Raw genomic sequence first — 16101 nt, 5'->3', positions numbered from 1 at the left:
GGGAATCAGGGCACGTTCTCATTGGGGAGCCTGAGGGGCCAATCCGATGGAGAGCCTGACCCCTTGCCCCCTCCTTGGCGCACTGCTAAGCGCTGGACACTGAGCAGGAAAGAGGCCAATGAAGAGTGAGAAAGAGATTGAACCAACTCAAGTTCTGCTGTTCACCGATCTCTCCAGTGGTAAGAGAGAGAGAGAGAGAGAGAGATTCGGGCTAGGCGGTCCTTTCAATGTGGGTGTACCAAAGAGAGCAGGCAGAGGTCACAACAGACTGGAAACGCCTGCCATCCCTCTGTGAGCTGTGTTCCTGGTGCTTGCCGAAGCGCCCAAAATCTCCAAAGGCACTGGGGAGAAGCCCTCGCTTTTACTTCTAGTGTGAGGGAACTGAGAAGCGAAAGCTGAACTAGCACTGCTTAGACACTTTCCTGCTAATAGGGTGTGGAAGCTGTGGGTGGCGAGGGACAGGAGAGGGCACAGAGAAGGGTGGTACAGAAACACGTTGCAGGAAAGGAGCGCCAGGAAAGATAAGGCCGAGGGGTGAACCAACAGAGGAGGGCTGCAGAATTCTCACACGCCGTGACAACAGGAGACACGTCGCCTCTTGCCGGGGGAAAGGGGGAATAACGAGGTTAAAATAAATAAATTCAAAACTTGTCAGGCGAAAGTGTTTCTGCTCGGGGGCAGCATCGGAATTAGGGGTCAGGCAGAGAGATCAGTCTGCGATAAATCCAGCTGCGGAGCCTTCTTCATGCAGAGAGAGTGATCCGAATACTGAACTCTCATTATGGGGAATGGAATATAAAAATGAGGGCATTTTGAGTTGATTATGTTTGCTGAGACCACTTCTGGGTGTTGACAGGTCTGACCTCAATTTGAGAGAGAGGGAGACATCGCTGCATTAACTGGTTCCTGTAACACCCAGGCTTAAAGTAATACTCCACTCAGGCAATGCTTGCACGCATCAGGACTGACAACGCTGGAAAACCGAACTGGGAAAGGGAACACCAATTTATACAGCATGGGATATATCTTATGAGGAACGGTTGGGTCAAACTCATCGGAGTTTCGGGGGAGGGGGAAATCTTATCGAAACACACAAGAGGCCACAGGGGGCGTGACAGAATCCGAGAGAATGTTTCTCCTCGTGGGGAGTCTAAAACTGAGACGGGGATGGAATCCGGTTTAAAATAAGGAGAGTCCTATTTAAGATGGATTTAATATCCTCCCCCAATGTGAGTCTGCAGAATGCGCTGGAGGCTGGGTCATTGACTACTTGTAAGGCTGGGGATCTTTGCTGACAAACTAACAAAAGGGTGTTGGGCATGATGTCCTTCAGGGAAGAAGGAGATTGTCTGGTCTGGCCTACATGTGGCTCCAGACCCACAGCGATGGGCAACACAGGCTGGCCCGGTGAGCAACACCCACATGCCAGGAAGGAATTTTTAAAAACCTATAAGGGCACATGGCTTCGAGGGCAGTCAGACCTTAACCATAATAGTGCAGGAGGTTGGATGGCCTATTCCTGCTGTTTATTTCTCAGGAACAGCAGTGGTCACATCACCGGTGTAGTGAGTTAGAGCTGTGGGTCGAATGTGCTGAGGGGCCCGAATCCCAGTCAAAAGCCTGGAATTAAAAAGGTCATCTAACGATTGACCGGAAAACCCGACTGGTTGGCCATCGTCCTTGGCGACCGGAAAACCCAACTGGTTGGCCATCGCCCTTGGCGACCGGAAAACCCGACTGGTTGGCCATCGCCCTTGGCGACCGGAAAACCCGACTGGTTGGCCATCGCCCTTGGCGACCGGAAAACCCGACTGGTTGGCCATCGATCAGCTCGCCTCATTTGGACCGTCCTGTGTGAGACTCTGAACTGCTCTCTATGTGACCCCAAGCGCAAAATGGACGGGCAGGAAGTGCTGGGAGAGACCACAAGGCCCACGCATGAAGGGGATTCGTTAACCCCCAGGGGAGTGGATGAGGTGAAGAGCAGCGGATGGATTTAAAGCTGGGGGTGGGGGGCTGGTTGGACAAGAAGGGAGGAGGCTCGAAGACAGCACGGGCCGAACGGCCTCCATGCGGCGTACGCGGCACAAGGCTGGTCCCTTGCGAGCGGGAAAAAAACCCCGGATTGACCAAGCTGACACGGTCTCATTTTTTCTCTCTCTCGCTAGTTTCTCTTGAATCTGTACATTTGAAAAATAATAACGATTAACGGAAAACGCAGACCTCCCGGACAGCGGAGGTGGGCGCGCGGTTAGGTTAGTTCGGTCATGGTCACCTTGCAGGTAATGCGGGAACGCCGGGGGATGCACTCCAGGTCATAATGGCTCTCGTAGATAGTGGGGCACAGCTTCCAGCGGTTACCCCGATAGAGCCCCAGGTAGGTGTAGACGTCCGGCTTGTAGGAGAGCGGGCACTTGATGCCCGCAGCCCGAATGGCGGCATCCAGGCTCACCACCTGGCTCTCATCGGTGAAGTCATCGCCATGCACGCAGATGACGTGCTTGGCGCCGGTATCGGGGCAGTAGGGGCTGACCTTGGCAGAGGGCAGCTTACCGTCCAGCACTGCCCGCGCCAGGCTGGCCCAGGCGTGGTCCACCTTGAAGCCGGTGGCGAGGTGCATCAGCCACTTGCCGCTCAGCACCCGCCGGTTCAACGCCAGCTCCTTGACGGTCTGGAAGGTGACCGGCCGCCCGCTGTCCTGCAGCCGCTCCCAGTCCTCCTGCAGCCCCTCGCGGTCGCCGCGCTCGGGGGACGGCGAGCAGGCCGGCCCGCAGACGGCGATCCAGCCCACCGGCTCGGCGTTGCGGTCCGGGTCGCCGTTCCGGAAGACCCGCGACGGCCGGTTGCTGTCCAGCCAGTCGTCGAACTCCGCCCGCGGCGTCTTGCGGGCATCGAAGACCACCCAGGGGTCCATATCGGCCGCCATGGCCTCCGCTGCTAGGTCCCGCTCGACCGGGATCGGCTCGGCCCCCTCCTCATCCGGATTGCTCATTCCGGCTTCCTGAACGAGGCAAAAGGGAGCGGAAAGAATAAAAGGAGGAGGGGATAGGGGCGAGACATTCTCCGCAGCCGAAAGGTGCAGGCCGGTGAGTCACCACTGGGGTGGGGGAGGGGGACACACTGCAATAACACTGCGCCACCTCCAGAGGGCGACACACTGCAATAACGCTGCAACACCTCCAGGGGGTGACACACTGCAATAACACTGCACCACCCTCAGGGGGCGACACATTGCAATAACACTGAGCCACCCCCAGGGGGCGACATGCTGCAATAACACCGCACCACCTCCAGGGGGCGACATACTGCAATAACACTGCACCACCTCCAGGGGATGACACACTGCAGTAACACTGAGCCACCCCCAGGGGGTGACACACAGCAATAACACTGCACCACCTCCAGGGGGTGACACACTGCAGTAACACTGCATCACCTCCAGGGGATGACACACTGCAGTAACACTGAGCCACCCCCAGGGGGTGACACACAGCAATAACACTGCACCACCTCCAGGGGGTGACACACTGCAATAACACTGCAACACCTCCAGGGGGCGACACACTGCAATAACACTGAGCCACCCCCAGGGGGCGACACACACAATAACACTGCAACACCCCCGGGGGCGACACACTGCAATAACACTGCACCACCCCCAGGGGGCGACACACTGCAATAACACCGCGCCATCCCCAGGGGGCGACACACTGCAATAACACTGCACCACCTCCAGGGGGTGACACACTGCAATAACACTGCACCATCCCCAGGGGGTAAGACACTGCAATAACACTGAGCCCCCTCCAGGGTGCGACACGCTGCAATAACACCGCGCCATCCCCAGGGGGCGACACACTGCAATAACACTGAGCCACCCCCAGGGGGCGACACACTGCAATAACACTGCTCCACCTCCAGGGGGCGACACACTGCAATAACACTGAGCCACCCCCAGAGGGCGACACACTGCAATAACACTGCACCACCCCCAGGGGGTGACCCTGTACCCTATGGGGCAGTGCCCGATGAGCTGCCAGTTTGGGTTGGTGTGGGGACAGTGGTCTCTTCAGACTGGCAGATCTCTTTCTCCAGGAGGCTTATAACAGAGCCTGTGTTAAACAGGAATTGTGATTGGTTCGGATGCCTGTCCAGGCCGCAGGGTCTGTTTCCGTGCTGGCTCACTTGGTAACACTATGACCCAGCATTCCTGGGGTTGAGGGATTCGATAGTGGAAGGCTGAGGTCACTCAGGATGCTCACCTCCACCTGGCTGGAATTGGAGAATTGCCCCCATTGTGTCTACTCTCAGACTCCCAGAACCCACCTGCCCCGACACAAAACCTGCTCCAACATACAGTACAAAAGTGGCAAGAGAACCCCTCATCTTCCGATTTCCCCGTTCCTACCCGGTGGCACTGATTTCTGACCCTCAGCAAACCTTCAGTACAGACCCTCCGACAGTGCCCACTCCCTCAGCACTGACCCTCCGACAGTGCCCACTCCCTCAGCACTGACCCTCCGACAGTGCCCCCTCCCTCAGCACTGACCCTCCGACAGTCCAACACTCCCTCAGCACCGACCCTCCGACAGTGCGGCACTCCCTCAGCACTGACTCTCCGACAGTGCGGCACTCCCTCAGCACTGATCCTCCGACAGTGCCCACTCCCTCAGTACTGACCCTCCGACAGTGCGGCGCTCCCTCAGTACTGACCCTCCGACAGTGCGGCGCTCCCTCAGCACTGACCCTCCGACAGTGCCCACTCCCTCAGCACCGATCCTCCGACAGTGCCCACTCCCTCAGTACTGACCCTCCGACAGTCCAACACTCCCTCAGCACCGACCCTCCGACAGTGCGGCACTCCCTCAGCACTGACTCTCCGACAGTGCGGCACTCCCTCAGCACTGACCCTCCGACAGTACGGCACCCCTTCAGCACTGACCCTCTGACAGTGCCCACTCCCTCAGCACCGACCCTCCGACAGTGCAGCACTCCCTCAGCACTGACTCTCCGACAGTGCAGCACTCCAGCAGCACTGACCCTCCGACAGTGCGGCACCCCCTCACACTGACCCTCTGACAGTGCCCACTCCCTCAGCACCGACCCTCCGACAGTGCGGCACTCCCTCAGCACTGACCCTCCGACAGTGCGGCACTCCCTCAGCACTGACCCTCCGACAGTGCGGCACTCCCTCAGCACTGACCCTCCGACAGTGCGGCACTCCCTCAGCACTGACCCTCCGACAATCCCAGCTTGGATTTTGAGAATCCAGCTCTGTAAGAGTCATCTGGGGAATGGAGTGTTGCATCTCTTCACAGAGAAGTAGGGGCAGGGAGGCAGTTTACACCCAGTGGCTGGGGGGGGGGGGGGGTTGGTGTGGGGGTGGGTGTGTGGGAGGTGGGGTCAGTGGATAACGCACTGGCTGGAAATTAAAGTGAACTTACTGTAAAGCTCCTTGGTGTCTGGACTAGAATCAGCTCTCTGCGTCTGTTGTCCAGACCGTACCAGAAGCCGTGGATGTTTGTCTGAGACTCAGTCTGGTGGACGAGAAAATTAATTGAAGTGAAGAGTTGCACTTGGCAAATTGAACACCACCGAGGAAGCTTTGTACCAAGAGAATTCTGGAAGAAATTCAGAGGAACTCCGATTATACACTGTTGTTGCCAGTAAGGCCCTAGCGATTAGCTCAGAGGAAAGATCCCTAGTATGACTGGTCTGAGGAGAAGGAATACTCTCTGGAAATATCAGGACCTTTCCAACAGTGGTAGACAGAGCAGATGAGCGTCCTAGCAATACTTCAGCAGGCCAGTAATTTAAAGAGTTTTGACTCACTTCCTGGGAAAAGGATTCCATGTTCTAACAACCCACTTTGAGAAAACGGTTCTCAGAGTTTCAGCCTTAAAGTGGGGGAGGGGGAAACAACATAAATTCATTATTATTATCTTATTCCGAAATCATACCCCCTCGTTTCATCCTTTCCCTTGAAAACAAACATTCTCCCGGTATATCACTTCTACAGCGTTAGATGTGGCGTGATACCAGGTTATAGTGTTCCACTTCATCTGATGAAGGAGTCCCGTTCCGAAAGCTCATGATTTTAAATAAACCTGTCCGACTATAATCTGGTGTCGTGTGACTTCTGACTTTGTCCACCCCAGTCCCAACACCGGCACCTCCACGCCATATTACCGATACAGATCTTATATGTTCCAGTCAGGTCACCTTGTGTTAACCACAATGGGGACAGGCATAATTTGTTCAACTTCTCGACATAAGAGAAGCCATCCACCTCAGGAATGAATCAAGTAAAACCTCCCAGAACTCTTTCTAAAGTGATCGTTTCTTGTTTCCAGTGAGGACTTCAAAGCTGCATCCCAGGTGTGGCCTTACGAACATCCTGCATTAGACCTTCTCTACTCAAATATTCCATTCTCACAGAATTCCTACAGTGTGAAAACAGGCCAATCAGCCCATCGGGTCCCACCAACCACCCAGGCCCATGCTATAATCCAATATTTCCCATGGCCAATCCACCCTAACCTGCACATCCCTGGGCACTATGGGACAATTTAGCACGACCAATCCACCCTAACCTGCACATCCCTGTACACTATGGGACAATTTAGCACGGCCAATCCACCCTAACCTGCACATCCCTGGGACACTATGGGACAATTTAGCACGGCCAATCCACCCTGACCTGCACATCCCTGGGCATTATGGGACAATTTAGCACGGCCAATCCACCCTAACCTGCACATCCCTGGGACACTATGGGACAATTTAGCACAGCCAACCCACCCTAAACTGCACATCCCTGGGCACTATGGGACAATTTAGCACGGCCAATCCACCCTAACCTGCACATCCCTGGGCACTATGGGACAATTTAGCACGGCCAATCCACCCTAACCTGCACATCCCTGGGACACTATGGGACAATTTAGCACAGCCAACCCACCCTAAACTGCACATCCCTGGGCATTATGGGACAATTTAGCACGGCCAATCCACCCTAACCTGCACATCCCTGGGACACTATGGGACAATTTAGCACAGCCAACCCACCCTAAACTGCACATCCCTGGGTACTATGGGACAATTTAGCACGGCCAATCCACCCTAACCTGCACATCCCTGGGCACTATGGGACAATTTAGCACGGCCAACCCACCCTAACCTGCACATCCCTGGGCACTATGGGACAATTTAGCACGGCCAATCCACCCTAACCTGCACATCCCTGGGCACTATGGGACAATTTAGCACGGCCAATCCACCCTAACCTGCACGTCCCTGGGCACTATGGGACAATTTAGCACGGCCAACCCACCCTAACCTGCACATCCCTGGGCACTATGGGCAACTGAGCACGGCCAATCCACCTTAATCCATGCAACTTTGGGTTGTGGAAGGAAACCAGAGGAGACCCACACAGGCACGGGGAGAATGTGCAAACTCCACACAAGGCTGGGATCGAACCTTGGCGCTGTGAGGCAGCAGTGCTAACTACTGAGTCACCCGTCGCAATAAACAGTAATATGACATTCAAAATCCCAAACACCTGCGGTTTATCTCTGCACAATTCGTGTACCAGGAGAAGTTCAGCACCACCAACTTGTCAGATTGCTCTCCATTTAAACAGCGTGCTGCTTTTCTATTCTTCCTCCCAGAATAGACGAGGCCACATTTATCCACATTAAACATATTATAGAGTCATAGAGATGTACAGCACGGAAACAGACCCTTCGGTCCAACTCGTCCCTGCTGACCAGATATCACGACCCAATCCAGTCCCACTTGCCAACACCCGGCCCATATCCCTCCAAACCCTTCCTATTCATATACCCATCCTCTTAAATGTTGCAATTGTACCAGCCTCCACCACTTTTCTGCCTGACTTTTGCCCCTTCACCTAACTTGTCCATGTCTCTGTGCAGACTCCCTACATTCTCCTGACAACTTACTTTCGTTACTGGAGAAACTCACCATCTACAGAGAGAGACTGACTTGAGCCTCCAGTGACTTCTGCAGAACAGGAAGATGTTGGGATTTTTAAAAAATCAATAGAGGCTCATTATAAAAGACAAAAGGACTGTTCATGGTGAAGAGGAAGGATGTTGTGAAACTTGAAAGGATCCAGGAAAGATTTACGAGGATGTTGCCAGGCTTGGAGGGTCTGAGCTATAGGGAGAGGCTGAACAGGCTGGGGCTGTTTTCCCTGGAGCGTCAGAGGCTGAGGGCTGACCTTATAGGAGGTTTATAAAATCACGAGGGGTGTGGATAGGTCTTTTCCCCAGGGTGGGGGAGTCCGAAACGAGAAAGCATAGGTTGAAGGTGAGAGGGGAAAGATTTAAAAGGGAGCTATGGGGCAACTTTTTCACGCATGCGTGGAATGAGCTGTGGTGAAGGTTGGTTACAATTACAACATTAAAAAGGCATCTGGATGGGTCTATGAATAGGAAGGGTTTAGAAGGATAGGGGCCAAAAGCTGACAAATGGGACTAGATTAATATAGGATATCTGGTCAGCATGGATGAGTTGGACCGACTCCACGCTGTACAGTTCGATGACTCTAGTTGCTAAGTTAAGGTTTGAAAGGGGAGAGATGGGTTTCTCTATACAGACAGCAAAGTAAACAAGACATCAAAGATGACAAGACTGTGTGCGTGGGTAGGGATGGGCTGAAGAGGATCTAAGGAAAATGGAGAACAGACATAAAGGCATATCAGGTTCTGAATTGGAAACTGAATCCTCCGGGCTGTGAGGTAAAGGAAGTGTTGGAAAAGGAGGTAATTGTTCATAGAATTAGAGAATCCCTACAGTGTGGAAACAGGCCCTTCGGTCCAACACGTCCACACTGACCCTCCGAAGGGAAACCCACCCAGACCCATTCCCGACCCTATTATCCAATACTTATGGGGAGAAAGTGAGGACTGCAGATGCTGGAGATCAGAGCTGAAAATGTGTTGCTGGAAAAGCGCAGCAGGTCAGGCAGCATCCAAGGAGCAGGAGATTCGACGTTTCGGGCATAAGCCCTTCTTCAGCCATTCCTGAATTCAGAATTCAGGAATGGCTGAAGAAGGGCTTATGCCCGAAACGTCGAATCTCCTGCTCCTTGGATGCTGCCTGACCTGCTGCGCTTTTCCAGCAACACATTTTCAGCTCAGTATCCAATATTTATCCCTGCCTAATGCACGTACACATCCCTGCACACTATGGGCAATTTAGCAGAGCCAATTCATCTAACCCGCACATCTTTGGACTGTGGGAGGAAGACGGAGCACCCGGAGGAAACCCACACAGACACGAGAAGAAGGTGTAAACTCCACCCAGACAGTCGTCCGAGGCTGGGATTGAACCCGGGTCCCTGGGCGCTGTGAGGCAGCAGTGCTAACCACTGAGCCACCGTGCCACCCTTTGAAATTGCATTGTGCCTCACCGGAACATTGCAGCATCCCCAGGACAGAAACGTCGGCATGAGAGCGAGTTGCTTTATTGTTAGGGCGAGCAGCTGGGAGGACAGGCTCATTTCTGCGGACAGAGTGGAGGTGTTCCGCAAGACAGTTGCCCACTCTGCATCAGTCTCGCCAAAGTAAAGGAGACCGTATTGTGAGCTGTGAATGCAGGAGGCAAGGTTGAGGGATGGACAGGGAAACCCTGCTTCTTTTGCAAGATGTACATGGGGCCTGAGAGGGAGGAGGAGAACGGGCATATTCCACAACCAGACAGATATAGCAATGATTGCACAGCGTTCAGCACCATTCACGCTGATTCACTCCTCAGATACTGAAGCAGTCCGTGCTCAAATGCAGCAAGATCTGGACAATATCCAGGCTTGGGCGGACAAGTGGCAACTAACAGTTGCCCCACACAAATGCTAGACAATGACTATCATCAATAAGAGACACTCTAACCACCACCCCTTGTCATTCAACTGTATTATCATCACCGAATCCCTCCCTGTCATTTGGGGTTACCATTGACCAGAAACTCAACTGAACTCACCACATAAGCACAGTGGCTACAAGAGCAGGTCAGAGACTCGGGATACTGCTGAGAGGAACTCACCTCCTGACACTCCAAAGTCTATCCACCATCTACAAGGCACAAGTCAGGAGTGTGATGGAATACTCCCCACTTGACTGGATGGGTGTAGCGTTGAGAGTGTGTTGCTGGAAAAGCACAGCAGGTCAGGCCCTTCTTCAGGAATCGAAGCTTCCAGTCGATTTTCCTGCTCCTCGGATGCTGCCTGACCTGCTGTGCTTTTCCAGCAACACACACTCAACTCTGATCTCCAGCATCTGCAGTCCTCACTATCTCCTGGATGGTTGCAGCTCCAACAACACTCAAGAAGCTTGACACCATCCAGGACAAAGCAACCTGCTTGACTGGCATCACATCTACAAACATTCAATCACTTCACCACCGGCCCATCAGGAGCAGCAGTGTGTACCAAGTACAAGATGCACTGAAGTAATTCACCAAAGATCCTTAGACGGCACCTTCCAAACTTATGACCACTTCCACCAAGAAAGACAAGGGCAGTAGGAATTTGGGAACACCATCCCCTGCAAGTTCGCCTCCAAGCCACTCACCACCCTCACTTGGAAACATACCGCCAATCCTTCATAGTCATTGGGTCAAAATCCTGGAATTCCCTCCCGACCGGCATTGTGGGTCAACCCATAGCAAGTGGACTGCAGCGATTAAAGATGGCAGCTCACTACCACCCTCTCAAGGGAAATAGGGATGGGCTATCAATGCTGGCCAGCCAGCAACACACACCTTTAACCCTTCTAACTTTCTCCAAGGTAACGGAGAGATTGTTCAACAGGAGAATGAGCATAGGTGGGAGCAGGTGGGTGGTGGTGAATGGAAGCTGTGCAGATCCCTTTTCGAAGAAGGAGGCAAGAGCCTTCAGGGCCATCCTGCTAGGACAAGGAGGACCTGGTGACACCATCCGGGGACAGGAAGTGACCCTGGTGACACCGTTCAGAAAGGGTCCCTGGCAACACTTCCCAGAGACAGGGAGAGTCTCGAGCAACACAATTCACAATGGGTCACTAGCAACATCCTCCAGGGATAACTACGGCCCCTAGCAACACTCTCTGGGGATGGGCAGAGGACCTAGCAATGCCTCTGGGGTCAGGACGTGTGCCTAGCAATGCCTATCGGGGATGGGGAAGGCCCCTAGCAACGCCCTCTGGGAACAGGGTGGGACCCTAGTGACATCCGCCAGGATGGGGACGGCCCCTAGCGACACCGTCCGGGAATAGAGAGGGGTCCTAGAAACACTTTCTAGCAACATCATCAGAGGCCAGGGCATGTTCCTAGTAACTCTATCGGGGATGGAGACGGTCCCTAGCTACACCATCTGGGGACAGGGAGTGTCCTCAGCAACGCTCTCTGGGGATTGGGAGGGCCTCCAGCAATGCCCTCATGGGTCAGGGAGGGTCTCTAGCAATACCCTCAGGGGACACAGAGGAGCCCTAGCAGTATCCTCCAGGGTCAGTTATTGCCCCTAGCTATAGCCTCAGGACACAGAGGGGCCCTAGCAACATCCTCCAGGGTCAATTATTATCCCTAGCAATGGCCACAGGGCACAGAAAGGGACCCTAGCAACACCCTCCGGGATCAGTGAGGGTCCCTAGCAATGCCCTCCGGGGTCAGTGAGGGTCCCTAGCAACACCCTCCAGGATCAGTGAGGGTCCTTAGCAACACCCTCCAGGATCAGTGAGGGTCCCTAGCAACGCCCTCCGGGAAACCTAGCAATGCCCTCCAGGAAACAGTGAGGGTCCCTAGCAACGCCCTCTGGGGTCCATGAGGGTCCCGAGCAACGCTCTCCGGGTACCCTAGCAACGCCCTCCAGGAGACAGTGAGGGTCCCTAGCAACACCCTCTGGGGTCAGTGATGGCCCCTAGCAACGCCCTCCAGGAGACAGTGAGGGTCCCTAGCAACGCACTCCGGGGTCAGTGAGGGTCACTAGCAACATCCTCCAGGAGACAGTGATGGTCCCTAGCAACACCCTCCAGGAGACAGTGATGGTCCCTAGCAACGCCCTCCAGGAGACAGTGAGGGTCCTTAGCAGAACCCTCTAGGGTCAGTGAGGATGCCTAGCAAAACCCTCGGGGGTCAGTGAGGGTCCCTAGCAACGCCCTCCAGGAGACAGTGAGGGTCCTTAGCAACACTCTCTGGGGTCAGTGATGGTCCCTAGCAACACCCTCCAGGTGACAGTAAGGGTCACTAGCAACGCCCTCCAGGTGACAAAGAGGGTCCCTAGCAACACTCTCCGGGGACCCTAGCAACGCCCTCCAGGAGACAGTGAGGGTCCCTAGCAATGCCCTCTGGGGTCCATGAGGGTCCCTAGCAACACCCTCCAGGAGACAGTGAGGATCCCTAGCAACACCCTCCAGGGTCAGTGAGGGTCCCTAGCAAAGCCCTCTGGGGTCAGTGAGGGTCCCTAGCAATGCCCTCCAGGAGACAGTGAGGATCCCTAGCAACACCCTCCTGGAGACAGTTAGGTCCCTAGCAACGCCCTCCGGGGTCAGTGAGGGTCCCTAGTAACACCCTCCAGGAGACAGTGAGGGTCCCTAGCAACTCCCTCCAGGAGACAGTGAGGGTCCCTAGCAACGCCCTCTCGGGTCCGTGACGGTCCCTAGCAACACCCTCCGGGGTCAGTGAGGGTCCCTAGCAACACCCTCCTGGAGACAGTTAGGTCCCTAGCAACGCCCTCCGGGGTCAGTGAGGGTCCCTAGCAACACCCTCCTGGAGACAGTTAGGTCCCTAGCAACGCCCTCCGGGGTCAGTGAGGGTCCCTAGCAACGCCCTCCAGGAGACAGCGAGGGTCCCTAGCAACACCCTCCAGGAGACAGTGAGGGTCCCTAGCAACACCCTCCAGGAGACAGTGAGGGTCCTTAGCAACACTCTCTGGGGTCAGTGATGGTCCCTAGCAACACCCTCCAGGTGACAGTGAGGGTCACTAGCAACGCCCTCCAGGTGACAGTGAGGGTCCCTAGCAACACTCTCCGGGGACCCTAGCAACGCCCTCCAGGAGACAGTGAGGGTCCCTAACAATGCCCTCTGGGGTCCATGAGGGTCCCTAGCAACACCCTCCAGGAGACAGTGAGGGTCCCTAGCAATGCCCTCTGGGGTCCATGAGGGTCCCTAACAACACCCTCCAGGAGACAGTGAGGATCCCTAGCAACACCCTCCAGGGTCAGTGAGGGTCCCTAGCAATGCCCTCTGGGGTCCATGAGGGTCCCTAACAACACCCTCCAGGAGACAGTGAGGATCCCTAGCAACACCCTCCAGGAGACAGTGAGGGTCCCTAGCAAAGCCCTCTGGGGTCAGTGAGGGTTCCTAGCAATGCCCTCCAGGAGACAGTGAGGATCCCTAGCAACACCCTCCTGGAGACAGTTAGGTCCCTAGCAACACCCTCCGGGGTCAGTGAGGGTCCCTAGTAACACCCTCCAGGAGACAGTGAGGGTCCCTAGCAACTCCCTCCAGGAGACAGTGAGGGTCCCTAGCAACTCCCTCCAGGAGACAGTGAGGGTCCCTAGCAACACCCTCCGGGGTCAGTGAGGGTCCCTAGCAACACCCTCCTGGAGACAGTTAGGTCCCTAGCAACGCCCTCCGGGGTCAGTGAGGGTCCCTAGCAACACCCTCCTGGAGACAGTTAGGTCCCTAGCAACGCCCTCCGGGGTCAGTGAGGGTCCCTAGCAACACCCTCCGGGGTCAGTGAGGGTCCCTAGCAACACCCTCCTGGAGACAGTTAGGTCCCTAGCAACGCCCTCCGGGGTCAGTGAGGGTCCTTAGCAACGCCCTCCAGGAGACAGTGAGGGTCCTTAGCAATGCCCTCCAGGAGACAGTGAGGGTCCTTAGCAACCCCCTCTGGGGTCAGTGAGGGTCCCTAGCAACACCCTCCTGGAGACAGTTAGGTCCCTAGCAACGCCCTCCGGGGTCAGTGAGGGTCCCTAGCAACGCCCTCCGGGGTCAGTGAGGGTCCCTAGCAACACCCTCCTGGAGACAGTTAGGTCCCTAGCAACGCCCTCCGGGGTCAGTGAGGGTCCCTAGCAACACCCTCCTGGAGACAGTTAGGTCCCTAGCAACGCCCTCCGGGGTCAGTGAGGGTCCCTAGCAACGCCTGCCGGGGTCAGTGAGGGTCCTTAGTAACGCCCTCCAGGAGACAGTGAGGGTCCTTAGCAACCCCCTCTGGGGTCAGTGAGGGTCCCTAGCAACACCCTCCTGGAGACAGTTAGGTCCCTAGCAACGCCCTCCGGGGTCAGTGAGGGTCCCTAGCAACACCCTCCTGGAGACAGTTAGGTCCCTAGCAACGCCCACCGGGGTCAGTGAGGGTCCCTAGCAACACCCTCCTGGAGACAGTTAGGTCCCTAGCAACGCCCTCCGGGGTCAGTGAGGGTCCCTAGCAACGCCCTCCGGGGTCAGTGAGGGTCCCTAGCAACACCCTCCTGGAGACAGTTAGGTCCCTAGCAACGCCCTCCGGGGTCAGTGAGGGTCCCTAGCAACGCCCTCCGGGGTCAGTGAGGGTCCCTAGCAACGCCCTCCGGGGTCAGTGAGGGTCCCTAGCAACACCCTCCTGGAGACAGTTAGGTCCCTAGCAACGCCCTCCGGGGTCAGTGAGGGTCCCTAGCAACACCCTCCTGGAGACAGTTAGGTCCCTAGCAACGCCCTCCGGGGTCAGTGAGGGTCCCTAGCAACGCCTGCCGGGGTCAGTGAGGGTCCTTAGTAACGCCCTCCAGGAGACAGTGAGGGTCCTTAGCAACCCCCTCTGGGGTCAGTGAGGGTCCCTAGCAACACCCTCCTGGAGACAGTTAGGTCCCTAGCAACGCCCTCCGGGGTCAGTGAGGGTCCCTAGCAACACCCTCCTGGAGACAGTTAGGTCCCTAGCAACGCCCACCGGGGTCAGTGAGGGTCCCTAGCAACGCCCTCCGGGGTCAGTGAGGGTCCCTAGCAACACCCTCCGGGGTCAGTGAGGGTCCCTAGCAACGCCCTCTGGGGTCAGTGAGGGTCCCTAGCAACACCCTCCTGGAGACAGTTAGGTCCCTAGCAACGCCCTCCGGGGTCAGTGAGGGTCCCTAGCAACACCCTCCTGGAGACAGTTAGGTCCCTAGCAACGCCCACCGGGGTCAGTGAGGGTCCCTAGCAACGCCCTCCGGGGTCAGTGAGGGTCCCTAGCAACACCCTCCGGGGTCAGTGAGGGTCAACAGCATCGCGAGGCCGGACTCCCTCCCTCCCTCCTCACCCCGAAGCTGCCCCTCCCCCGCCCCCGGCCGTTCCCGGTGATGACCGTTTACCGGTGATGTGTTTGTTTTATTGGGAGGGGGGGCGGTGATGTTGTGTGTGGGTTTCCGCCGCTCCTTTAATCCTCCCTCTGTGAGGCTCTGGTCCCCCTCCCCGCCCCGCGGGCTCTCCCTCTTGTGTCTCCGGTCCGAGCAGGCGGCCGCTCCGGGCACCTCTTTTATCCGGGAAAGCCGCGACGCCGGGCCGTGAAGGACCCCACCCACCCCCCGGGCCCGGTCGCTCCGCTGCTGCCGTCACCGTCTCTTCGCGATTAAACCCAAATAAAAAACCCCTCCCGCGGAGGGAAATAAATCACAACAACATCATCGATAACATCAACTAACCGAGAGCCGGGCGATGCCGTCAAAGAAAAAGAAATATAACGCCCGCTTCCCGCCGGTGAGAGACCCCGGGGGTGGGGGAGGGGGACTGGGGGGGGCAGGGTTTTGGAGGGGGGTCAGGGGATGGGGATGGGGGGGCAGGGGATGGGGATGGGGGGGGGCAGGGGATGGGGATGGGGGGGACAGGGGATGGGGACTGGGGGGGACAGGGTTTTGGAGGGGGGACAGGGGATGGGGATGGGGCTGGGGGGGGCAGGGTTTTGGAGGGGGGACAGGGGATGGGGATGGGGACTGGGGGGGGCAGGGTTTTGGAGGGGGGACAGGGGATGGGGATGGGGACTGGGGGGGGCAGGGTTTTGGAGGGGGGACAGGGGATGGGGATGGGGACTGGGGGGGGCAGGGTTTTGGAGGGGGGACAGGGGATGGGGAGGGGGACTGGGGGGGGCAGGGTTTTGGA

The 16101-nt window shown here is 56.4% G+C and overlaps 2 protein-coding genes across 3 annotated transcripts in view; one reads left to right on the top strand and one right to left on the bottom strand.

The window, feature by feature from the left end:
• Nucleotides 1-2164: 2164 nt before the first annotated feature.
• Nucleotides 2165-15481, bottom strand: c46h11orf68 (chromosome 46 C11orf68 homolog). 2 transcript variants are annotated; one of them, XM_060855363.1, is made up of 3 exons: nt 15318-15481; nt 5445-5621; nt 2165-3001 (listed from the first exon to the last, which is right to left on the bottom strand). In XM_060855363.1, exon 3 carries the CDS (start codon nt 2990-2992, stop codon nt 2252-2254), a length of 741 nt encoding a protein of 246 aa, XP_060711346.1. In that variant the 5' UTR covers nt 2993-3001; nt 5445-5621; nt 15318-15481; the 3' UTR covers nt 2165-2251. The 2 variants fall into 2 exon arrangements, with proteins under 2 accessions (XP_060711346.1, XP_060711347.1); XM_060855364.1 differs by having other exon boundaries at nt 5445-5537.
• Nucleotides 15482-15503: 22 nt separating this feature from the next.
• drap1 (DR1-associated protein 1 (negative cofactor 2 alpha)) overlaps nt 15504-16101 on the top strand; it is a 34697-nt gene continuing 34099 nt past the window's right edge. Inside the window, exon 1 of the mRNA XM_060855365.1 lies at nt 15504-15702. Coding sequence (XP_060711348.1) covers nt 15661-15702 — 42 coding nt within the window. The 5' untranslated portion in view covers nt 15504-15660. The remainder of the gene's footprint in view (nt 15703-16101) is intronic.

This window comes from Hemiscyllium ocellatum, chromosome 46 (assembly GCF_020745735.1).
Source record: "Hemiscyllium ocellatum isolate sHemOce1 chromosome 46, sHemOce1.pat.X.cur, whole genome shotgun sequence".
In the NCBI taxonomy this organism is placed as follows: Eukaryota; Metazoa; Chordata; class Chondrichthyes; order Orectolobiformes; family Hemiscylliidae; genus Hemiscyllium; species Hemiscyllium ocellatum.
Note: the sequence above shows the minus strand (reverse complement) of the source record. Positions and strands in the feature narration are given on the sequence as shown.